Source organism: Eucalyptus grandis, chromosome 5, assembly GCF_016545825.1.
Source record: "Eucalyptus grandis isolate ANBG69807.140 chromosome 5, ASM1654582v1, whole genome shotgun sequence".
Classification (NCBI taxonomy): domain Eukaryota; kingdom Viridiplantae; phylum Streptophyta; class Magnoliopsida; order Myrtales; family Myrtaceae; genus Eucalyptus; species Eucalyptus grandis.
The window spans coordinates 33,309,185-33,334,985 of NC_052616.1; the positions used below are offsets into that span (position 1 = coordinate 33,309,185).

At 38.3% G+C, this 25,801-nt stretch overlaps 1 protein-coding gene across 1 annotated transcript; it reads right to left on the reverse strand.

Moving 5' to 3' along the window:
* Window positions 1-1,213: 1,213 nt before the first annotated feature.
* On the reverse strand, window positions 1,214-9,246 carry LOC120293412 (CTD small phosphatase-like protein 2). Its single transcript, XM_039312604.1, is given in 9 exon segments — window positions 1,214-1,806; window positions 2,339-2,579; window positions 2,581-2,674; window positions 4,281-4,826; window positions 5,410-5,503; window positions 6,351-6,481; window positions 7,102-7,134; window positions 7,240-7,393; window positions 9,057-9,246. Coding segments are annotated over 8 exon segments (1,329 nt in total). The 5' UTR covers window positions 7,271-7,393; window positions 9,057-9,246; the 3' UTR covers window positions 1,214-1,647.
* Window positions 9,247-25,801: the final 16,555 nt, after the last annotated feature.

Here is a 25,801-nt window from a genome sequence, read left to right on the forward strand (position 1 = left end):
TCACCCCATTCTACTAAAGTAAGATCAAGAACACCCACATGGAACCTGAGACAGAGGCAAAATACCAAATCCTAACAGGAGTCATCCTTAATTGAATCCTAAGAGCGATCTATTAATCCATATAACACTTGATTGATCATTTTTTTATTCCGACATTTCAGTATTCAGCAAAGCAAATATTCTGATGAACATATTCTCACATGAATTTACTTTCAAGTTAACATCATGAAGGTTGCAACTTTTTTACCTGCTTCTGCAATATCGATCAAAGAAACAACCATGTCTAGTGCCAGTTGCCACTCATCACAGCAACCCTGTCTCAATCAATATGGAGCTGCAACTCCATCACCTTTCTAAAAATTTACAACTCTGGCATAAATGATGATTATTCTTGCCGATCCAACAGTAAACAGAAGCAGATCTGGTGCTACTGTCTCCATGATCAGTCACATTACCAAAGAAAGTGAGGAAACAAGCAAAATTAATTTCTCCACAACTTATAGACCTCTCAAAATTAATTGTCCTTCAAAAGTACACTAAGACAAGATTTATGCTAGATGAATACACGACTGTTGTTTTCGACCAGATAAATCGAGTCTGAAATTCTTTCACTATATAGAGTTAGAGAGATATCTGCAGCACATAGTACAACAGAAAATCAGACCTGAGAACAAAAAATTCACAATAATCACTGATTTATCTTCATATCAGATGAAGAATGTTATAACTCAGTAACACCCTCTCTAACCATCATGACAGGGTCCAGTATTCCATAACTACTCGTAACTAAATTTCCATTAAGTTCTTGCACTCACACTTTTTCACATATTTGATTAATCATACAGTTAAGAACTTCATAATCCTCGTTTGAAAAGGCTAGACAGCACCATTTCAAGGAAATAAACCCTGCTTCAAGTAGCAAGTTCTCGCTTTTATTGCAATCTCAATGTCTCCTAGGAGTCGCAAATTACAAAACAACATTTTATGGAGCTATAAAATTTAACTAAGTTTAGATCTTTGTAACCCATAACAATAATGTCGAGGTTTTATGCATCCAAATCCAGTTTTAATTGAAGATGTTCTCTGATCTAGTGTCTTAGTTATTTCTGCTCATAAACCTATATATTAAGTCTCTTTTCTGCTTAATTCCCCCAAATATTATCTTCAGCCAATGTTTCTGTCAATCAGACTGTTATACTAACTGCTGCAGAGGTGTAAAAAAAGAGTATTACAACGGAAAGAATTTCAGGCATTAATTTCAATTCCTTTATACAGGGGAAATAGTCTCAAGACATTACAAAAATAGCTTCCTAGCCAGACATAAGAAGCCAGGAGCTCAATAATATAAAGTTTCCTTACACACTGCCAGGAAGAATGCTATAGCTCATTTTTTTAACCACAGCAGAAATCGCCAAGCTCTTTCTGGAACTATCTTTTTACAAAATTAGCTAATACACTTCGTGGAACTGTCAATAGGAAGGGAAAAAATGGAAAAACATCGAAGCAATTGAAGGAGACTAGGAATATGACAATCTATGATTTGACCTATAACAATTATCTAAACACCACGTAAAAGAAAACAACAGTAAGAGGGCAAACAATAGGAACAAGGGACTGCTATTTAAGAAATGTAGATCACGAGGGTTTTTATTCCTTGTTACCGAATCTTCTAGCAATTATAGGACGTACATCATCAGCCTCAACCAGAGTCTCTAAAAAGGGAAGGAGCGATACTAATGCACAATCTGATGGATCATCAAACCAACTCTTAATAGGAATTCCATTATTCACTTGCAACCGGAATACCTGAAATAATCAAAGCGGAGCAACCCCAAAAGTGAGAATTCTATGTAAGGCAGAAGAATTTCTATGTTTCTTCACAACACTTCTTTGCAATTATAGCAATTATAGCATGTATCATTAGGATGAACTTGCACAAAACACACTGAATTTACACTCCCCCCACCTTTCTTTTTCTCTAGATTTAAACCTATTGTGTGCACCCTCAGCAAACAACTAATTGGATTCCCAAATCAACACCTTTTTAATTGACCTGGAACATAAATCATAACTGAGTTTATTAACTTCATATAGTCCAAATATTCCTCACAGTTTCACAGAGGATTATTTATACTGCAATCAAAGTTCATTTCTCAGGGTGAAAACCAGAAGCTTTTAAACTAGACAAAGTAGAAGGTAATTAAATTAGAAGTACATGGTAAAGCACAACTGGCACCACAAAAAATATGAGGATTCACAGTAAGCACGATAAGGAAAATAAAAGTAGAAGTCAGCAAGAGGCAAAAGGTAAATAAATGGGAAGTGGACAGGAGAGTACCTGTGGAGAATTATCAATAATAGCAACTTTAGCCAAGTCAACACCTAAGATGGTCAAATCTTTCGTGTAAGTGCCATCACAAAAAGTACATGATTCACGATAAACTCGACGTGATATTAGCTTTTGGTATGGATCCAGTATGTCAAGCAGTTGCTCTGCATAGACGCTTTGGCTGGCTGTAAAGATAACAACATTGAACAAGTCTGCAACTCTCTCCAAGAAGGTTTGCAGATAAGGCCGTTTTGACATATACAGTGTGCTCTTTCATATTGAAAAAGACAGTAAAGGTAAAATCAGCATCATCACAGGGCTCCAATGTAGAATGAACGAGTGTTTCTGCAACAACCACGACCGAGTGCAATGGCACTTCATGATTAGATGTCGTTCATGAATCTGTATCATTGCTAAGCAAATAACAGAATCTAACCAAAGCAATCAATTTCACCGGCAGATGCACTTCAAAGCATTTTCTCGATAGATTAAACATGGAATAGACAAGAAGAGAGTATGAAGGACGCAGAATTATCGGAAAACACCGGCTTTTTTATGCCTGTAATCACATGCAAGAAGCTAACCATGAATATTTCTCTGTCAATCCTACGGAGCTTTTGGATTTTTGGTTAATTCTATTAAACAGACACTAATTTGCTTAAAATGGGTTAAGACCTTGTCAGCAAGCTTGTGTCATTGGTGCACTTTTATCTTCTCGCTCTTCTTTTCTTTTTTGGGTGCAATCACAAAATCTACCTCACTTCATTTGATCTTTCTATCACTGGCTATTACTGACATTTAAAACTGTCAAATGGCTGGCTCTGTAGAAGATTGACATTTTATGCAAATGCAGTTCCCCAGAGTCATTGAGAGGGGGGTCACCCAAGACAATGCATCACCAGCCCCAGGCAGCACCAGGCCCTGGCCAGCCACTTACCGCAGTCCTGACACACCCTCTGATTGTGTCAAGCTGTAGTGATGCCCCTCCCTCCCTCCCTCCCTCCCTCCCACTTACCACAGTCCTGGCACACCCTCTGATTGTGTCAAGCAGCAGTGATGCCCCTCCTTCCCTCCCTCCCTCCCTCCCTCTCTTTTAACTCCTTTGTAATCAGATATTGATGTCAGCACTCGTTAGTGACAATGGATGTGCTCCATAATTGCAAGTGAAATAGTGAAAAGCATCCATAAGTGTTCGAGAAAAAAAGGTTTACCTGTTTATTTTCCAGGGAAAAAATCCAAAATCTTTTAGAAAAAGAATAGTTTGACAAACAGGTGCCATTCACATTCACAGGTGCCAGTCATTAGAGTTCTGAAACTTCTCTTACCACACATTAAACAGTTATGGCGGCAACAAAAAAGAACAAGACAGCTACAAACTCATGCTTACCTATTACACTCATATGATCCTTTTTATTGTACTTAAAATTTGTGCTCAAATTGCAAGAATTCCTAAGTCTCGTACAAAATTGTACTTATTTCTGATAGGATAAACCCTGTCATGGGCTTTTAATAAGACAACAAAACTAACAAGAGATATTGATAAATGACTATGAAAGGGGATAATTAGTAGAGGATATGCAACCCCAGATGAATACTGCATTCTTTTAGTAAGTATTGTTTGACTGACTAATCAGTTCAGAAATTGACATTAAAAGTGACAGAACATTAGCAGGTGCCACAGTACCTTCATCAAGTCATTGACTTTGGATTCTGACGCCTTTCTTTATTAAGGAGAAAACGGAAGAACGAAATATAAAGGGGATAAGAAACAAAGAGGAGAGAAGAGTGTGCAGGATCAAAAGTTTCCCCCTAGGCTACAAAAATTGTTCTCGACAGATTGTCCTCTCAGTCTACCTATCCATACACACAGATAATTCTAATGTTTATTTACTTAAACCAGAGAGGAGGGAGGAAAGGGGGGGGTGTGCAAATTATGACATAAGCTTCTTACCATCGAGATCAAGCACCAGTGTCACAGATTTCCTTTTCTGCATTTCCTTGTGCGATGCTGTGGGCTGAAAACTCGACACTTCATCGGACAAGTCCGGTAATGTTCTGATGAACAAATGTGGATCAAAGCACTCAGCTTCGTCCAAATCAGAATGGCATTCTGATTCAGAGTTGTAGCATCTCATCTGATCCATTGACATATAAAAGCTGGGTCCATCTGGATCAACTGTTCCTTGTTCATGTGACTTGGTATCTTCAACTGCACTAGCAATAAGTGTACTCCCTACAAGTGGTACCATCATGTATTTGTCAGAGACATCAAACAGCATACTTGACTCATCACCCTCGTACCCAGTTAAAGGCATTAATCCAGTTGCATCATCATCATCCATTGTAACATCATCAGGTCGTAAACCCGTGATAAACATGTCAGAGATGTAGAAATCTGATATACTGCAGCTTTGGTAGTCACATGACCCCTTGTTTTGAAAGCTTTCATCTGCCTCCAACAATGCCACACCAAAATCACAAGTGCTACCTGCCAAGTCTGCCAATGAAATCAGGCATTAGAATTAAGCTCCTCAAAACTAATAATTCTATGAAGGCATGCACACCAGAAAATAAAATAGCACCAACTCAACAAGCAGAATAAATAGTTCATTAAACAATTAACGTTCATACACGAAAATATTGAAGTGACCGTGTGATCTGACAAGTAAAAGACAACGAAGCCTGCTTCCATTTAAGAAGTGAGAATTTTAAGGTTGGAGACATGGGATAAAATTAGTGGAGTGCAGATGCATTAATGAAAAGAAACACCCTGTGGGGGATCAAACACACTATTGGGTAAAATTAAGGCATCCTTGGCAGCAAAGGATGCTTACGCCAATGCCGTATCCAACAAGAAAAAAATGGTGCTCAAAAGAAAGGTAGGGGGAGGGGGGAACAGGATATTAGTCACATCAATTTAGACAACAGTTACACAATCTCTCCTACAAGAATTAGTTCTCTCCCTCGCTGCAGTTGCAGCAGATTAACAAAAGGAATATAAACAGATAACTAGACAAGATAGCACAAAAGGTACTTCTAGAAACAGAAACATCTTTAATGGATGAAAGTCAAAACAGTACCAAAGGAGACACTTTCTATGCTAAGTAGTTCATCAGGCTCCAAAATGGGAGAAAAAATAGTCTCCAAATTAGTTGGACTGGAATGGGAAGGTTCCTGCAATTAGCAAACTCCAACTGTTACATTAGCACAGGATACACGACAGTAATAACAATTTCAGAGCATATTGAAGAAGCAAGCTGGATTCTGCAGATTGAAAATACAAATAGAAATTGCTGATAAGTTTGCCCCACTGAAGACAAAATTTATGGAATTTGATTATTAAAAAGAAAAAGACTGCTTTTCCAAAAAAAAGAATCAACTTTTTAATTGCTGAGCCAATTTCCTCGGTTGAATATCTGGATGTTTCCACTTTTATGAAAAGTTTCCAATTCTGATCCTTTTCAATTTCACTTAACAAGATTGATAATATGTCGTGTTGTTTGCACCCACTTAACTAATCATACTAGTCCTCCCTTTGTTTTCATACTTGAACATATATTTAATCAGAAATGAATATAAAAATAGATGCTTCGCACAGGTAACCAAAAGGAAAAGCTAGCCCTATAGATTCATTTCAGACAAACAATTCACGAGAGAACAACAGAAAACGAATGCCTAACTAAGTTTATATCTAGCTAAAAAAAATAAGAGAGCAAAATGTCAAATCCTGACCGATGCTCTCCCACACCTCTCAAGTACCGAGATTTGTCAGATTCATCCTAATTATCTGTAACATCATCCTGCCCAATTATTAGTGTTAGTTATTGCTGAAGAAACATGCAGGCTTGAGGAACAAGTAAATTCATTTGCACTTTAGGGATAACTACTTAGGAAGTCTTTGGCAAATCGATAGGCTGACTCAACCACAATATGACCCAAAATAAATTAGAAATAAATTAAATTTTAAAAAGTTTTACACGTCAGAGAAACAGACAGTGATGAAATCCAAAGAGTAAAATACCATTTTGCCTGAAGAAGATGAATCAGCAAGAAATGACACCTGCTTCTCTAGATAACTCTTTTCCTCATCAAGTTGTTCCAGTTTGGCAATGGCTCCATTGCATTCACTATCTTGAGTGGCCACTTCTCTGTCTGAAATAGTAGGCACAGAATACAGAATGCTCAATAGAGAGAAGCTGATGATGCAACTGATTACAAAATTTGCTGCCCGTGTAAAATACATTGGTTGCGCCTCATTGTATCAAGTGTAACTAGTGCAAGATGCAACACATCAATTGTGTTCATATTTAAAACATTCAGTATGAAGAAACTTCAAAAGTTCAACATATACAATAATAAGATGTGACACATCCAATTGGGTCCATATTTAAAACATTCAGTATGAGGAAATTTCTAAAGTTCAACATATACAATAATCAATGACTTGTGGGTAACTGAATTTGCCATCAAGTGTTACATCATGGGAAATTGCATGGAAAATTTAATGCATTGAGACTGTTTTATTTTTTGTCAATGCTATGAACACAATGCAGTCTATAAAAACAAATATGAAATAATTTCCCCTAGATTCCATATTAACTGGGAAAGGAAACTGAATGAACAAAATGCAGTTATGAGAAAGGTTATTAGCGATTCACCTGATATTTTAACTTGAGGACACATCAGAGGAAGCAACAGAAACAGAGATAAACTTCATGCAGTTGGTAAAATAACAGCTAAAGAATAAAAGACAACAGATTGTGATTGCGTACCAGTGAGGAAACCCAGAGAAGAAAAGTCAGATTCTGCAGTTTGTTGAGTAGTTGAAAAATCAGAACATGATTTTTTTGAAACTTTACATGATTTAGGACATACACAAAGACCATTCGCTTCTCTTAAAGAGGCTTTGCCTGGTGTGCTTTTCATTCTTAATGCTGGCATTTGATTGACAGTTCTGGTATAAATGACAATCTTGACCTTGAAACATCAGCTTAGGAAGCAAGCCCCCTTCAATCAACCAAACCGCAGTCAAACCAGCAGAAGAAGTATGAAGACTATGAAAGCCTGCATAAATAATGAAACACACATGTTGGAAAATGATGGGAAAGAGTTGTATGAAGCATCTCTAAGTTGTGCAACACACTACAGGATAAACATCAAATCCACAATGAACCATTCACTCAAGGCAATCCTTCTAAAAACTAGTAGAAATTTCTCATAGGAAATTTTTCTAATGATAAAGAGAATGCAATTAAGAAAATACCAGGAGTTACTGCCCTTATACAAAATGGCTTCAAGAGGGAAGCCACCCATATACGAAATTATGCACAAAAGAGAGTGTCTAACAATTCGAACAAACTAGAAGTACCCAATCCAATATACCCACAATACCTCGAGTGAAGTGCATAAAAACTAACCCGTTTGGTTCGGTATTTGGAAGGGGCTTTGGGACTCTAAAGTCCCTTGGCCAAATGCAAATGCGTTTGGTTCAATTTTTTTGGGCGACTTTGGCAAGATGCAATTGCATCTCCAAATGGCTCTAAGGGCCTTTAGCCCAATGGCCTCAGATTGACCAGTACCCAAGGCTAAAAAGTATTCTCAATGTGAAGCAAAGATCTAAATTTATTCATGGTTTGATCATATTATATATCTCTGAGCACCAGGGATAGAGGCTTAGACCCCATATATATCCCCAAACATGATATATTTATGCACTTGGTGAAAAAGACGAACAACCCATTTCCGTGCACCCGAATCACAAACAAAGATCCACTACTTGGAACACTGAGTAATGCAACTGCCTAGTTTAAGAAGGGTTAAATTGAAAGACAAAATTAAAAACCCACCCTTTAGTAGATTCCTTTGAATGATAAACTCAGGATAGACCAAAACCTCAGAAATGCCTGAGAAATGAAACTTCCCCAGTCAATTCAACAACTACATACTCAGCATCCATTTGACATTCTATTTTTCACCATCCACTACCACGAAACAGGAATACAAGACATCTAAAAGAAGAACAGACACAATATCACAAAAATTCCCGAGGAGACGAGGCAGCCATACACATGGACCGCAACTCCAGGGGCTCACAAACATAGAAAGAGAAAAAAGGAATCGATAAAAGTTTGAAATAAGCAACGCATGGGATTACGACCCACCCAACTAGAAGCAAAGTCGACCAGCTCACGAGAATTCCAGCCCCAGAGACCAAGTCAACTCAGTCAAACCAGCGTACAGCAGAGCAAATTCATCCTCACCGAACGAAACTCGCCAAGCAAGTAACGCAGCCAAACAATTCGCCGCGCCTCTCACTTCAGCCGTCACGTTCAACAATCACAACAGGCTCGAACAAAAGAGCAGGTAATCAACAGCGAACTAAGGAAGAAAAAAACAAAAGAAAACAAAAGAGACAGAGACATCGGGGCCCCTCATAAAAAACCCAGAAACGAAAAGACCGCGCGAAGCGCGAGAATCCTCAAATCCGAGAAGAGAGCGAAAACGGCCGGAGTCACGGAAGTCAAACCAAAGTCGTCGATGCCAGCAACGGACGCGGACCCAACCGAAGACGACACAAGAACGACCGCAGCTCCGCGGAGCAGGGCGAGAGGACACCGCGGGAAGCACGAATTCAGCAGCTGCTCACGCTCACTTGTCCGAACGAGAGAGAAAGCGAGCGAGCGAGCGAGCGAGAGAGATAGAGAGAGAGAGAGAGAGGAGTCCATACGACAGCTCTGCAGCAGTCCCGACGAGAAGCTCCGACGTCCCCCCGCGAAGAAGACGCGATCACGCACCGAAGCTCGAAGCGAGGACGGATTCGGAGGCAGAATTCGGAGGAGCAGCAGCAGCAGCAGAGCCGGGCATACCTGCAGAGCTCGATCTTAGAGAGAGAGAGAGAGAGCGAGGAGAGAGAGAAAGGAGATGAGACTTTTGTTCTGTTTTCCTTCTCTCTCTCTTTAACTTCCACGAACGGTCAGCAGAGGAACTGGTGCTGTTCCCGCGAGGACAGGTGGACGGCTTGGATCGGATCTTCCGGGGGAGGGGCGAGCGACCGGTAGGGTGGCGCCACGTGGGGGGAGGGGCCAGCTCAGCGTGACGCGCTCGGCACGTGCGGCGTCGAGGGGAGGTGGGGACGGTGTGCGTGTGGTCCGGAGGCCGCACTGCCCCCCCGGCCTGGATTTTGGCTTTCCCTCGCTTTTTGCTCCTTTTTGTCAGCGCGGAAGTTTCGTTTCTCATGCAAAAGAAATTCGAGCGTGACATGATGGAGGAGGTGATCATCGGACGGGTCCAAGCCCGGCCTTAGGCCGAGCTTGGTGTGTTGCTTCGGCTCGCCGATCACATGTGACTTATGTAGAGACTTTTAAGTCGAGCTCAGCCTAGAATGAAGATGGGCGAAACGGACTTATGTTGGGGATTTGTTTGTAAAAACAAACTAAGTGCATTTTCTTTATTCCACATAGGAAAAGTGAGAGAAAGTGAGCCAATTAATAAGTAGGGGTTTCATTTGTATATATAAATGAATGATTGGATGGAGCTAGACCCCACCATACTCGTGTGTGGGTACTCGATTATTTGGCGCACTTTGCACGCTTACGCGTCACGGTTTAATTAGCACTAACACATTTGTTATTTTATTTTATTATTTGGTTATGTTATTAATTTTTAATCAATTCAAAAGTTGTGCACCAAATAAATCCTTAAAAAAAGTTATCACGCCTTAAAGTCTGACTTGACTACTCTAAAGATCCGTCTTCATTATTCTATCCAATTCGAAGCCATATTTTCCCAACATATAACTAATATGTAGTTACCGTCATATGCCAACTCCTATAAATATAGTAGTAATGACATGGTCATCTTTTTACCCAAAAGAGGCAATCTCAAACACAAACTCGATATTAATATATATATATATTTATTTATGTATCTAATAAACAAAGAGTTTGTTATAAAATGAGAGTTCCAAAATCTGTCCAATATATATATATAAACTCAACAGAACACAACAAATATTATTAGACATCCAAAACACAACCGCCAAATCCCTCCTACCAATAGCATTGTCATCCGACTTGCTGCTAGTTAAAGAACTTGAAAAGTATTTCAAAAAGAAGTGAAATCACAGCTTTGTACGTCGATTGACTTACTATATCCTTGTTGAGCAAGAAATGAACTACCGGCATTTTGATAATTTCATTTGATAAAAACAATTGCATTTTGTTTGTAGAGATGATTAATTGAATGTTATCTTTTGATAATTTTCACTTTTTAAAAATTAAGTGATTAAGCTATCATATGAATGTGTGTTTGTTTGAGTGAAAGTGTCTTTCAAAAACTAGATTTCCAAATTTTCACTCGTTTGATTTATCAAAGCTAACTAGTCAACCGAAATTACTTTTGATTACTGAAAATATCACGCATAAAATTACGCATAAAATTAGAAAAGTGAATTTCTTAGTCTCAAAAGGTGAAAACACTTTCCAGAATTGCTCCTCTTGAAATTATTGATATTTTAATTTATTTTTTCTTTTATTTGATTTTTTTCTTTTACCACCATCAATTGCAAGGCCTTGGCAATGGCCAATGACTAGCCACAAGCGTGGATGAATGAGGCTCAACTTTCACCAGATCCCTATGAGGTCAAGCCTCGCTTATAGCTTGTTGCCCGTCGTCATCAAGGCTAAGTGACTAGTGGAGGAAGAAAAGAAAAAAAAAATTAAACATCAATTTTTTTTAGTTTGAGATAAAGTCATAAAATTAAAATCATTTTTAAATGAGATTCAAAATATAAAATGTTTTCAATCACATATCACCAAATAAAAGAAACCTAACCATTTTCCTTGAAAATGATTTTTCATAAAGCTTTTACCTTTATCATGAAGTTTTCCCTTGGTGAGTACCTCGTGGCTTCTAATCAGTGAGATGTTGATCATTCACTTTGCAAGAAGAATTTTCCCGCACTCTTCACTCATTTGAATTTTCCTGCACTCTTCACTCATTTTGGCTTCCAACTAGGATTCCTCGGGTGCTTATTCATTCAAGCTATTGGTTTTGATGAGTTTTGATGTTATGAATTAACAATGCAACTCTTTCTATTAAGATAAGGGTTTTTGATATTAGTCATATCATTTGATAATAATATTAAAGCATTTTTTTCTTTTGTTATCGCGACTTGATTTTCATATAATAAATAGACTCAAGAAAATGGAATAAATTCTTTGTATTTGATTTTATTGCAAAGTATTTTAATGACCTATCGACCAAATAAAGTTATTGTATGTCACAAATGATCTTTTGACAGGTGAATTTTGAGGCCTAAAATAATCTATTTTGAAATTGAAAAAATAAAAGGAGTGAATAGTAGTTACTTCCGAATGTTGACCGAGCAATCATTTTGAAAAGATGTTAACCCACGGGGCCATTACCAAATGTCAATTCCGGAGAAAAAGCAAAAGAAAAATCAGAAAAAATTGACTTAATAGCACCGAACACCTCAATAGGCACATTTGTCACAAATCGTTAATCTTTCTTGTGCGTCTCTACAGCATATATCTCAACCTGATTTTTATGTCATAAAAAATCTAAACTATATATTAGTGCACTTATAACATATTTATTCCCCAAAAATCTAAGATTTACCTTAATTCAAAGTAAAGTGATATGGGTTACTAGTTTTGGTTAAATATGACAAAAATATATCGGTTTGAGATTCTTTATAATACGAAAAATATTTTGTGATAAATGTGTTATGAGTGCACAAAATAGGTTTTTATTTTAATTTTAATTTGTGATATTAGTGTAAAAAATTCCTCTAATGGGCACATGCCAAAAATGTATAATGCTAGTGAAGAGCCCTGAATTTTCGCTTTACTCAACATTGGAAATAAAGTAGTTCCCTCATGAAGCTCAATATTCTCATGAAAAAATACAATGAGTCAATCGTTAGTGTAGAAATATTTCACATGATAAAAAGCTCAAAAGATACTATGAAAATTGTTAGAGATAGTTTCCTATAGAAATTTTTACTGTTATAATTAATTATAATATTTCTTTTGATTCTTTGTATATCTCAATATTTTGCATATCATTAATTGATATTAATACAAACATATATAGAAGTTCCATATTTCCCTATTCCACATATTTCCTTTTTTTTTTTTTTTTTGGGTGGGGGATGAATCCACATATTTCTTATCTGATGATGAATTTTATATAGACATCTTATCAAGTTTTACCAATTTTTTGAGTCATGTCTAAAAGCGAAACTCAGGAGAAGAACAAATGATAAATTGGGTATCTAAAAATATGTCTCAGCAAATTTAGCTATGTAATTCGATTTTAAGATGTGAACTATTATATAAAAAAGTCCATTAACCGCTTTGCATTTTCCCCAATGGGCTTTCAAAGTACTGAGCCAAACGCACAATTTATTCAACCTCCAATCACATGTCCATGTTAAAATACTTAGTAATAACATCAAATTTCACATAGGTAAAAGATCTAACTATACGGATTTTAAACTGATAATGAGGTTTAGAAATATATTGCTTCCACGCTTTCATTTTTTAATAAAAATGACAAAGTGAAATTTATAGTTGTTGGCAGAAACGGATTTTGTCTCGAGAAAGAAAAAGTATAAATATTAAGTGAACGAGGACAAATTGGAAAAGAAAACGAAAAGAAAGGAAAAGTATTTTTAAACCATCCGTATAACTTCTCATGGCTCAAGAAGGCACGAGACCAAAAACCGTGGTTTAAAAAAACTTTTCCTCTATATATATATATATATATATATATATATGTTTAATGAGAACAGAAATTTCATTTCACAAACAAAGCATTACAAATTCCCATCATCCTTGTACACCATACAACCAGAAAAAAAGAAAAACAGAGGATACTAGGAGAGCATCCATAATTCATCTATTTTGACAATAATAATCATCATGATACAAACTGTAGGTTTTACATCACTAAATTTTAAAAGAATAATATAATTATGGTTAGCCGTCAAAGTTGACTGATGTTTTGGCACATTAAGTCTATTTTAATAGTCTGATTTAGAATTTACTTTTAACCATGTTTTTCCACACTCATGTTAATCATAGATGGAGGTCATTATGAAGTACATTTACATCTCCTTGGTAAGATTGTTTAAATAGTTTTTCAAATTATCTTGTTCATGTATTTTATTTTTTCTTCCAATTTGTAGAAAGATAGATATAGATAAATTAAATGTGGAGATATATCATCTAATTCTTGGGTAGTTTATCTAATTGTAATGTACGAAATAATTGATAGTTATATTGCAATTAATTCAAGAAATATGAAGATGTATACTTTAATTGTGAAACTGTAATATCAAGTGGATAACTTTTTCATAAGTTATAGTGATGACTTATAGTTTCAATCATTATCTGTAATTACCATGAGTATCAAATTTACGAAATATAAGTTAAATTTATGTGATATTCCATATTTGAATTACCATTTATATAAGTTACCTAAACATTAAAATATTTATCTCTCAAGATAAGCATATAAATTGAGTAGGGACGACGGGGTTGGAGTGAGTCTATTTCTGCCGTGCCCCACTGAAATTTCGCTCGATGCCTTCCCATTTTCTTCGTCATTTGTTTCTTGTGGGAAGAATCACCTTACACAAGTCGAAACCTTGTTGGGTGATTGTCTTCTCCTAGTGCCCATCCCTAGTTTACTATTGTATATTTGTGTGTAGAAATGAAATGTATCATTACATTAACAAAAAGCTAAGTCGTTCTTGTAAATTAACTAATTATATTAAACATGAGCTGTCCCTTATATACAAGTTAAGCTCTTTACATAATGAGTAATTCTTGTTTGTATAGCTTATTTTTAGTGAATACAAATTTTTGTTTCTCAATTTTCTTAAAAGAATAGTGGAACACTCTTAATAATGACTGATTCACAAAGACTTACCATGGGAAATAACATTCATCTTGAATTCACACACTTGAATGTTTTGAAATTATTTGGTGTCCATCCCTTAGATGTCAAAATAGTTCTATTCTCAATATTACTCCCATGATTTGCCCTTTGTAGTGAAGGTACAAACTATTTAAAGAGAATATTTGCTATGGGAGAAAAATGTCAATCATGTTTGTCTCCACTAAGTCAATTCCTATTTTTATGGCAACTTTCTCAACCACGTTGTCCTCCACTTTATGACATTCCAATTGATGAAAGAAACTACCAAAAATATAGAAATTAGCGAAAACCATTCAAGTTTACCCTTAAAAGCATTTTTTATTCTTCTATTCAAATTGACAAAGGGAAACTGGTAATCTCTCTAGAAAACTCTCTCGAAATGTAGAGCTCTTTCTACCTTAATGGTAGACCTTCCCACAGAAACCTTGACCCCCACCGATGATTGCCACCATCTTCCTTCTATCGTCCTTCAGATAACCCATTTCACTTTCCCATCGTTCCATTCCAGTCTGAGTTATGGAACTCGCTTGTTCACCATACATCTCTTCCCTCAATTAGCTATTACCGCTTATTTCTCTCTCATTTCTCGACCCACCTCACTTCCCCAAAGAGGACCATCACCGTTATAATCGTGTCCTTCACTTTCTCCACCCCCATCTTTTGACCATCAAATGCCTCAATTCTTCAAGTCGTTTGCATCCTTCGCAGTCACAATTCCAACCTTGTAGCTCCTGGCAGCTTTGCATGCGGGATTGTCAATTTGGATTGCCTTTCCAGTGAACCCACTTGGTGCAGGACTTCTGATGGATTGCATTGAGCAGGAAGAAGATGCACGTCTCGTCGCACTCTGCAATAGATTAGGCCAACTATGGTCAGAATAAGAAATCGAGGTATGGGATGATGTGGCCCCAACAGAAAAACTATAGGAATGCAAACTTATACTAGTGGGTAAGCTTCTCTCTAACCTATCCATTAATTTACAAGCATTTCAAAATACAATGAAAAGAGCATGGAGAACTAACCAAGTAGAAATATCTCGGCGTGAAGCTGGCCTATATGTTTTTAAGTTCAACACTGAAGGGGAAAAACACAGGGTATTGGAGAATGGTCCTTGGCTCCTCTCGAATCACCTAGTGATTTTAAAGCCTTGGATACTGAATACTCCCCTACATTGCTATGACTTTACAACTTGCGCTTTATGGGTTCAAGTATTTGGGCTTCCTCTAGAACGGTGTATGGAGAGTATGATCTACAAAGCTGTGAGACATGTCGGTAGAGTGTTGGATGTTAAAATTGAGAGTAAAGAAGGAACCACCCTCAAAGTTGGGAGGGCTAGAGTCGAACTCCGACCGTAGGAACTGCTTAAAACAGGCAAGTTGATCAAACTAGAAGACAAGAACATCTGGGTGGATTTTCGATATGAAAGGTTATCACACTATTGTTACTCGTGCAGAAAACTTGGTCATTATGCTATGTACTGTAAAGGTTTTACTTTTGATGAAGAAAAAATGGAAGGGAAAGATAAGATGTATTATGGCCAATGGTTGCGCGCTGAAGTCCGGGAACATAGTTTGTTTTGGCTAACCTTTTACAAGACACAAGACAAATGGGAGGAGGTAACAGAGATTATATCGGAAATCCCTAAGTCATCCACCCAATTGATACCTGTGGAGCCTCAAAGAAACAGAACAAACAAGGAACTCATGGAGCTACCAGCAAGGAGCAAACTCAATACCAATACATAATAGATAAAAAGAAACGTCATCAAGAAGACAAACCAATAGAAGCTGCGGCTACTATGTCAAAGTCCTCTGCACCCAAACAGCTTGAGGATAGCAGGGACTTAGCAAAGAGATCCACAAAATTCAAGAACTGAATAGCACACATTTGAACACCATCGTTGGCCCTATCAAGAAAGCTAAAAGACATAATCCTTATGGGATGCGAACTTATATGCAAGAGGGGATAGATGAAACTCGGCTAATGGATACACCAATTTTTGAGGTGGAGGGTTCCGAAATTGGGCTTTGGTGGTCTGGCCCTAAAAAGCCACCAAGGGTGGAGGGTTCTAGAAATTGGGCTTTGGTGACTAGCCCTATTAAGCCACCAAGTGACAAATGAAGCTAATAAGCTAGGACTGTTAAGGTTTGGGCAATCCCTTGACAGTTCAAGCACTAAGAGCCCTTATGGCTCAAGAAAAGCCCAGCATAGTGTTTTTGATGGAAACAAAAAATTAGAAAGTGGTGATCCAACAACTTTAGAAGAGACTGAAATTCCCAAGTTGTCATGTGGTGAACCCTATTGGTTTGGATGGAGGTCTGGCGGTGTTTTGGAATGATCAAGTTTCCCTGTGTGTAGATCGTCACACTACGGATTTCATTGATATGATTTGCAAGGATGTGAATTGTGGAATACTAATGCGTCTCACATGTCTTCATGCGCCAAAGATGTATCAACAAAGACAAAACTTATTGCGGGCATTGCGACAAATCAGTTCCTCTAATACCTTACAGTGGGTTTGCATTAGAGATTTCAATGAGATCATCTATCATTTGGAGAAAGTAGGCAAGAGGCTAGCTGAATCGCATCGAATGCATTCATTTCGTGAACTTTTAAATGATTGTTCAATGATGGATGTGGAAAGTAAGGGATGTGCCTTCATGTGGGTAAATAATAGAGAAGGGGAGGAATTTGTTAAAGAAAGGTTGGATAGGGTGCTTTGTACCATGGAACGACGAGTGACATTTCCGGAAGTCAAGTTTTTGCCTTACCGCTGCCGGGTTCGATCATAGTCCGATACTCTTAACCACCGGGTGACCCCAAATCAAAAGAAAGAAGTCATTTACATTAGAAGCTTTTTGGATACAAGATAAGGAGTGTCGTATGGTCATCACAGACTCTTGAGCATCCTCACAGTTGAACACCACAGCACTACCCAGAAAGTTAAAGGCTGTCTCATTGGCCCTTGCTAACTGGAGTCGATCGAAATTCTCCAAGGGCCATCATCAACTTAATGCATTGAAGCAGCAAATTTAGAATCATATAAATCAACCTAGTGGCCACTATGACAAAGTGATGGTTAGCTGACTGAAAGAGGAAATAAGACAATTATCGCAACATGAGGAACAATATTGGCGATGAGGTCAATGATTAACTAGCTTCGATGGGGGACAAGCATACAAAATTTTCCATGCCACCACTATCCAAAGGAGGCAAAGAAACTGAATAAGTATGTTGTAGGATGAAAACCAAGAGTGGATTTGAGACTATAAGCGACTGCAGGAGATGACGATGGATTTCTTTGAAAAATTGTATAGATCAGTTGGACATTGTGAATTTGGGCCTATTTTGGCACAATGTCCATAAGTCGTAACGGAGAAAATGAATAATATCTTAACAGTTGTGGCACTCAAGAGAAAGTACAACAAGCAACTTTCCAATTGGGTGCTACTAAAGCTCCTGGGCTAGACGGCTTAAATGGATTATTTTATCAAAATCACCGGATATTCTACGGAAGATATATTCATCACAAGAAAGACTTCTTTATCTTAGGAGTGTTGCACCTAGATTTCAACAGAACAATCATTTCCTTGATTCCAAAGATACCACACCTAGAAAGGCTGAATCAATATCGTCCAATTAGTATATACAATTTCGTTTATAAAATCATGTCCAAGGTGCTAGCTAACCGTATGAAACCATGGTTTCCTGAGTTGATATCTACGGAACAAAGTACATTCGTGAGTGGCGGACAAATCCAAGACAATATACTAGTGGTCCAAGAGGCACTCCATTAGCTCAAGATTAGAAAAAGAAAGATAACATTTCAGGAAGTATTGAAGCCGGATATGCAAAAGCCTACGATCGGGTGGAATGGGACTTTTTAGAGGAATATCTACTCAAATTGGGATTTCATGTCAAATGGGTAAAGTGGGTGATGCAATGCATTACAACGGTTTCCCTCAGTGTCAAATTTAATGGAGAACCCTTAAGCTACTTTCATCCATCAAGGGGCTCAAACAGGAAGATCCTCTCTCTCCGTACCTGTTCATCCTGGCGAATGTATTATCCACCTTTATCAAACAAGCCATCGACATGGGAAACATTAAGGGAATCAAATTAAACAGGTGGTGTCCTACCCTATCTCATCTATATTTCGCGGATGATGCTATCTTTTTATTAGATGGAAAACTCCAAGAATGTCAGAATTTAGCAAATGTGCTTAATCAATATTGTTTAGCTACGGGATAAGCTATGAACCTGAATTGTCACGCCCCGAACCTCAAGCAAACTAATATTCCACCATGGTCATGCAAATGCGACATTCCCAAGTAGTGTCGCCGACCTCATTAATTTATTATTGTGCTAGTGGAACGTATTATAAAACCCCTGACAAAAACTCACGGGATAGGAAAGCAGGAAACCAACTCATTCATAAACAAACATGCTTTCAAAGGTAACCACACTAGGGTTTACATATATACCAAAAATGGGCAATTTACATAAGGGATCAGTCCTATGACCACTAGTCAGACTCGTTCTTCGATCCCACTTCTGATTGATCAGCCTTCGGGGGTTCCACCATCTATGGTCGTGAAATTTTGGCCCAAAACGGGGTGAGACATTATCTCAGCAAGTTCAACCCCCTAAACCCTTATTAGAAAGAAAATATGCCTAAGGGTGACCTAGCCACACCATATAGAGAACTTACTTTGCCTTAGTTCCCTCCTGTAAATTAGCACGATTCAAATCACTCAATCATAGATAATAATAGGAACTTAAACCACTGGAACGCCAACAAGAGTCTGGATTATAAGACTAAATCGTGATGACATGTCTTGTGACATCCTTGGATCTCATATGCATTGATTACACTCGACTTATTTGTACTTCAAGAATTGTAAAATAGATTTCAGTCAAGCAGAGTCATAAGAAACTGAGCTACTCAACTCTATTTATCATAAACTTGATGTCTTTACACGTGGGGAAGATGATATTGAGAGAGGGGGATTTCTACAAAAAAACACTATAAACCACGAATACAAAATATCCCGCCTCTCCTTGGGTAAGTACATGTTGTTAAACAAACAAAAACAAAAGTCTTCCCACACGTCCAGCACTTCTCCGCCACCTCCTACTTCGCAGGGACTACCACCACCCCGGTCCATCTTCATATAGCGTCAAGGATCCCACCAGCCGTCCATCTACCCGAGCGTAAAGGACAACGAAGACCATATAAGCTGGCCTCGTAGACGCCCCTGTATCTATTGTCAAACATGAGGTGTATTTGACAAAGACTACTCCCGGGAAATGTCGGTCCAGGAAATCTTCTTACCGCCACACAAAGTCGGCGGGGGAGCCATAGAGGATGGTCGTTGTGGCAGCGGGTGGGGTAGGTGGTGCAGTAGACATCTTCTACTCTAAAGAAACAATATAATAACAAGTGTGAGTTTTTAAAATAAAAACTCAACAAGTGGGCAATTAGTCCTATCTTGGATTGGCCAATAACAGGGCAAATAAGTAAACAAAATCATCAATTTATTTAATCCACAGAAACCTAGCTGCAACAATCATCCAGGGGGAGACGACACTCCACCCTGAACCCCCCGCACCCAACCTAGCATCACGAGGTCTCATGAGAAGCTTTTCAACCCTTCTTAGACCTCTAGAGAGAACACAATTACTTCTTTTCACCCCTCTCCAGGCATCCCGACACTCGGGGTCTCACATTGGCTCACTAACCAATCATACATTCATATTTCCACCTTGTTGCAGCACCAACAATCTCAGCCAACTAAGAATCCAATACAAGAGACAACAACTAATACATATTCTCGGATCAAGCAGTTTATGGACAAAAAGGAGCAGTTTTGTTCACAGACATAGAAAGTACATCAATCATTATCATAATATCACGAAATTTCAGTATGTTATAAAATGGACCTAGATTAACATTTTTCGTGAAGAAACCTAAGCCTAAATCTCAGTGTATTAAGAGCAGTAATTTGTTGTCTTCTCCTCAAAATTCTGCAGCAATTCTCAGATTTAGTATCTACAGAAGAAAATCGTTTCACCAGCCAATACTTGTTCGTTTCTTCTCAAATTTTAATATGTTACTCCTAAAGATGTCATTTACAACTTTCATCAAGGACACAAAGTCAAATTTTAGATAGATAATTACAGAGAATTCGAAGAACCATCAAAAGTCAGGCCGTTTTCTACAGAACAGTTTCTCTATTTTAAAATAAATTGCTTCTATCTACACGTTCTTGTATTCATATAACTATAACTATGAGTTAAACTGAATCTAATGGGTGTTATCTTAAGTTAAATGGTTATTTTCCTCATCTTCATCTCTAGAAATTAAAGTGACACAATATAAACTAATTTCTATCCATGTTCCTTTAAGACAGAAAACATCCAATGCTTTTCTCTTCATTTCCAGCATAATCAAACCATTTGTTTTACTACAAATTCATCATGTAGCATCTCAACACACTTACACAGCATCTATGAGTAGTTATAGTACATTTTCACTCACTTAGAATTCTTCCACAGCAAAAGTCATAAATTTACAAACAAAGAGGGTCTAGTAAATCTAGTTCTAGGAATCTATACTGAATTGCAAACTAAATTGCAATACTCCAACCACGTGCGGATCTTAACTCAAGAACACATCAAAATCACGAGTTCTAGACTACATACTAGTTTCATTTTTAATTAAATTTGATGGAACTAAACTAGCCCTCCTTCGCGCCTAAAAGAAAAATGAAAAATCTAACACTTGGCAATTTCCCTTTCGATACTACTACCCCTCAAGCACCCCCATTCTCAATAATCGTGACCAAAACTTAGCCCAAGGGAGCCACTCACAGCGCTTGGGGTTCGTGGGTTGCCGACCTGGTTAGAACCCAACACCATATCCCACTGGCAATGGCTGAACACAAAAACTATAATCTATTTTAACCAACTCTAATCAAGAATAGCGTTTCATTACTTAATTTTGAGTCCATCGACCCAAAGTTCCTCAACGATAACAAAAATAATAGCCCCAGAAACATCGTAATTCTCTAGATACAGCGACTCGCTGCTCAAGGAAGGTCGAACCTAGAAAACGGAGTTGAAGAAACGTGTAACAAAACAAGAATAGAGAACGCACGCACTAACGGTTCCCTCTGGTTTACCCATATAGATAGGACTCCAAGAGTGACACCTCGTCACAACCGAACAGCAATCGGCTTCACCAACTACCGATCCCAACCATGGACAGGGCTTTACTAGCCATCCCCTGCACCCCCAATCGCAGCAACCCAACCCTAAACAACATGCAGCAGCACCGAGCGAGCAAATTCAGGGACGCGAGACTACAAGAACAGCTCCACTTGCTTGGATCCTTCGTCAATGGAAGGGAAAGGAGGCGTCGGATGGCTAGGCTTCACGGCCGGCGTTGAAGCTTTGATCGGAACTAAGCAGCAACGATTCTGCTACTGGATGAAGGCGCTGGTCGTGAGGGGCTGAGATGGGTTGGGCTCGGTGGAGACGAATAGAAGTGAGAGGAAAGGAAGGCGGTGTCTCGGTAGAGAAAACACAGATGAGGGTGGGTTCTTCGTAAAAGAGAGAGAGAGAGAGAGAAAATGGAATACGTGTAGCCTCCCCCTTCTTCGACAACATCTGGACGCAACGTGGGGAAGAGCAGAACAAATGTTTCTCTTAATTTTTATTTCCCCCTTTTTAAATTTATTTATTATTTCTGCTATCACATGGGGAGAAGTGGTGGGGTTTCGTATATTCTTGCTTTACGGGAAAAGTCTTTTGACAATCTTCTTCTTCTTCTTCTTCTTTTATGACTAAATTTTTCTTCTTGAGTTTTGATTTATTTTTCTGGGTTATTACTATTTTATTTTATTATTTATATATATACATATATATATTTTAAAGTCTTAAATATGCTTAATCTAACTAATGAAATTTTGGACGTCACACGTCTCATACTATGCTATATGTTAATAACACTCAACATGCTATCCAATTGTTATTCACTGCCACACAATGGCATAGCCTACTCGCAGTTCGGCTATCTACTGACATTAATGCCAGGTATCACCTCCCCCCTTGGAGCGTGGCTTCGTCACTACGTTGACGGTATTCCCAAAAGAGCATAGATCCAGTAGGCCTAGCCTCTATTGCGACCCGCATCTGTTGTAAGGGGCATCCCATATAGGGGCAAGTTCGGCTCAACAGCCCTGGACAACTTCCTCTTAATTATCACACGATAAAATCATATTCAACCCAGGACACTTTGCATTTCACTCAATACTTCCATTTAAAATAGTGATCTCGGCCACTTTTCTTCATATTAAAAACATCTGAGAAAGTAATTGTGTGTGTGAGTACATATTCAAATTCGAACTACAAAAACTAACACCATTCTTTTTCAAACCCCACTGCTTGATATAATACTTAAAATCCATTTTTTGTGTCAAATCCGACACTTGGGATTTTCTAAAAAAATTATATACTTTTCACAATCACCACTCAATTTCACAATTCAGCAATCAATTGCACAAATTATCACTCAATTTGCAATATCCACTCATCAAATTAATAATCTTAATACACAAAGAAGCGATCACACGAAATTATGAGAAAATAAGGTCCCAAAATAATTTTTGAAATTTAATAAATAATTAATTGTATTACGAAATTAATTAAATAATAATATTTTAATAATTTCAAATAAATATATATTATTAAATTATTTAATAATTTCGAAATACTTAAATAAATCAAAAATAAATTCCTTTAAGTCACATCAAGGCTTATATTAATATAAACATTCACTAAGCCTTAAATTAAACACACTTTAAGTTAATTAAGCACCTTAATATAATCTACACTTAAATAAATTAAACTAACCATCTAATAACACTTAACATAAACTAAACCTTCTTAAGTATAATTAATCCTCTAATCAAGATTTAGTGAGCTAAACTTTCTCGATTAACGAACCGATCGGACCAAAACGACGGAGTTGTCGTGGGGATCGACTTTCTCCAAGGCGGGCCAAGCATTCGGGTTGGGAAGCCAACCAAAATGGGCCAAAACCATGTTGGAATACCCATTTTTGTTTGTTTGTCTCAAAGGTTTGAGGCCGAGAAAGGGTAGATCTGGTGTCAACTTAGGTCGGAAACGAACGGAGGAGCTGCAGCGGTGTTGTGCGGCCGACGACGGGGTCTCATAGTGGCTGGAGGTGGCTTAACGGCTCCGGGACGGGCTGATGCAAAGAGTGTGACGCAGGCGGGTGATAGGGAGACGGAGCCGTGCGGGCTGCGATGACGGCCGGTGTGTAGGGATGAACGGTGACGGGCGGTGGTGGAGTTTCCTCCGGCGGCGTATGGCTTCGAGACGAGCTTCTCTGGTTTGCTGCTGGTTTTCGAAGCCTTTAAGGCACACCAAAGGAGGAGAGACGGTCGAACAGCAAGGGGAGAGAGTGAGGCGGAGGGCTACGATGGCGACGACTCCGGCTGTGGCTGCAACGGCTGCTAGGTTTCCGCTTCAGGGTTTCTTCAGTTACTGGGTTTCGAAGCCGCAAGGAGAGGTGGAGGAGAAAGGGTCGACGGATGAAGGGCGGAGCGGTGAGTTGGATGACGGCGAGTAGGCGCATGGACCTTCATGTGCGGACGGGCGACGACTGCGACGGCTCCAAAGGATGGCAGTGGTGGACGAGCTGGGCGTCGGGCTAGTCGGTCTCACATGGTTGGCTTCTCCCCTCCTAAAAATTCAAGAACAAAACTCAATGAAGAAGATGATGGAGATGGGGGAAGTGACACCCCACCTTTTTGGAATTCAATCTCCACCCTCCATGTGTCGCCATCCTAGCCATTCTTGCCCCACCTCATGACATCACTTGTGATGTCAAAATCCACTAATTCCAACCTCCGACAACCTTATTCCAATAGGTTTAATTTCATTTTCCGCCGTGGGCATGAAATCTTGTACATTAAATTCTTCAATTCCAATCAATCCACTTCCAATTGAGTCTAATTAAAGTTAATAAATTAATCCAATGTCACCACACTTCAACTCACATATTTACTTGACTATAGAACCATCTTAATCTCAAAAATACCACCAAAAGCGGGCCTATCAATTTTCCGAACCAAATTAACCATACCTTGATTATTTTGCTGAAAAACTCGGCTTGCATGAAAAATCTTCCAAAGATGAGTCAATGTTCCTAAAATAATTTGCGACACACCCAAACTTTCAATTTCTGAATTCGATCTCAATTTACGATTAATTTCACTCTGGCACGCTAGTAGCGCGTCCTAATCTACTGGGTAGCTTTTAGAAATTTTCGTGCATTTGACCTGTGGTTGATCAAACCATAATGTACATCTTTGACACATTGGCGACTTACGATTGTCTAGGTAATTTCAAGGTTTCAAATACGGATACAAGGTACTCAATTGACAGAAAAGTCGGTCTATTGCCAATCGACAAGAATTGTGTAATCTAGTGGAATCACCCACACTTGATCACATGCCTTTGTTGAGTCAACTTATCTTCGGTCTCTAATCGATTTTTAATTGTGTCGTAATAACCTTTGCAGATTAGCTCAGTCGAAAGGTCACTTCTTGGTCAAATTCTCGAGTCTAATGCATTAGAATCTCTTAACAGCTTCACTTGATAGACTATTTTTTACATAAGTGGCCGACTCAAGGAAAAGAACTATATACGTGCCAACAAAATATCCGTCTTAATTTATTGAAAATAGAATTGGAAAATCAGGATGTCATATGAATAAATCAAGGATCTTTTTTAGTAAAGATTATCCTATTGGTTTGCAAGAAAACATGGCAAGAGAATTGAGTACCTATGCTTGGAAAGATTGGTAAATACCTAGGCATACTGTCTGATTGGGGAGGCTCCAAAAAGGAGATGTTTGCCTAGATTCTGGGCATAGTGAATGCTAAGTTGGAAGGGTGGAAAGAGAATTTAATTTCCAAAGGCAGTAAAAAAATCCTAATTAAGACAGTAGCACAAGCACTCCTGCAGTATGCTATGTCAATATTTAAAATTCCTGTGTCTATTCATAAATCCATTGAACAGAAAATAACAAGATTCTGGTGGCAAACTAATTGTAGTAAGTCAGGAATCCACTGGAAGAAATGGGACATAATCAAATGCAGTAAGGAAATATGAGGGCTTGGCTTTCGAGACTTAATCGCTTTCAACAAAACTTTGTTGGGTAAACAGGCGTGGCGACTCCTCCAACGCCCATCCTCTCTGTGGAGCATAATCTTCAAAGGAATTTATTTACATTCTAAGGACTTCTGGCATGCATAAAAAGGAGCTAGATCATCTTGGGGTTGGCAAAGTTTGTTGATGGGCAGGGATTCAATATCAAATCAACTACAATGGTCGGTTGGCGACGGGCAAATGATAAGAGTTAGAGAAGATAAATGGCTATCAAAAGGTATTATAGGGGGGCCTGCACTTAGA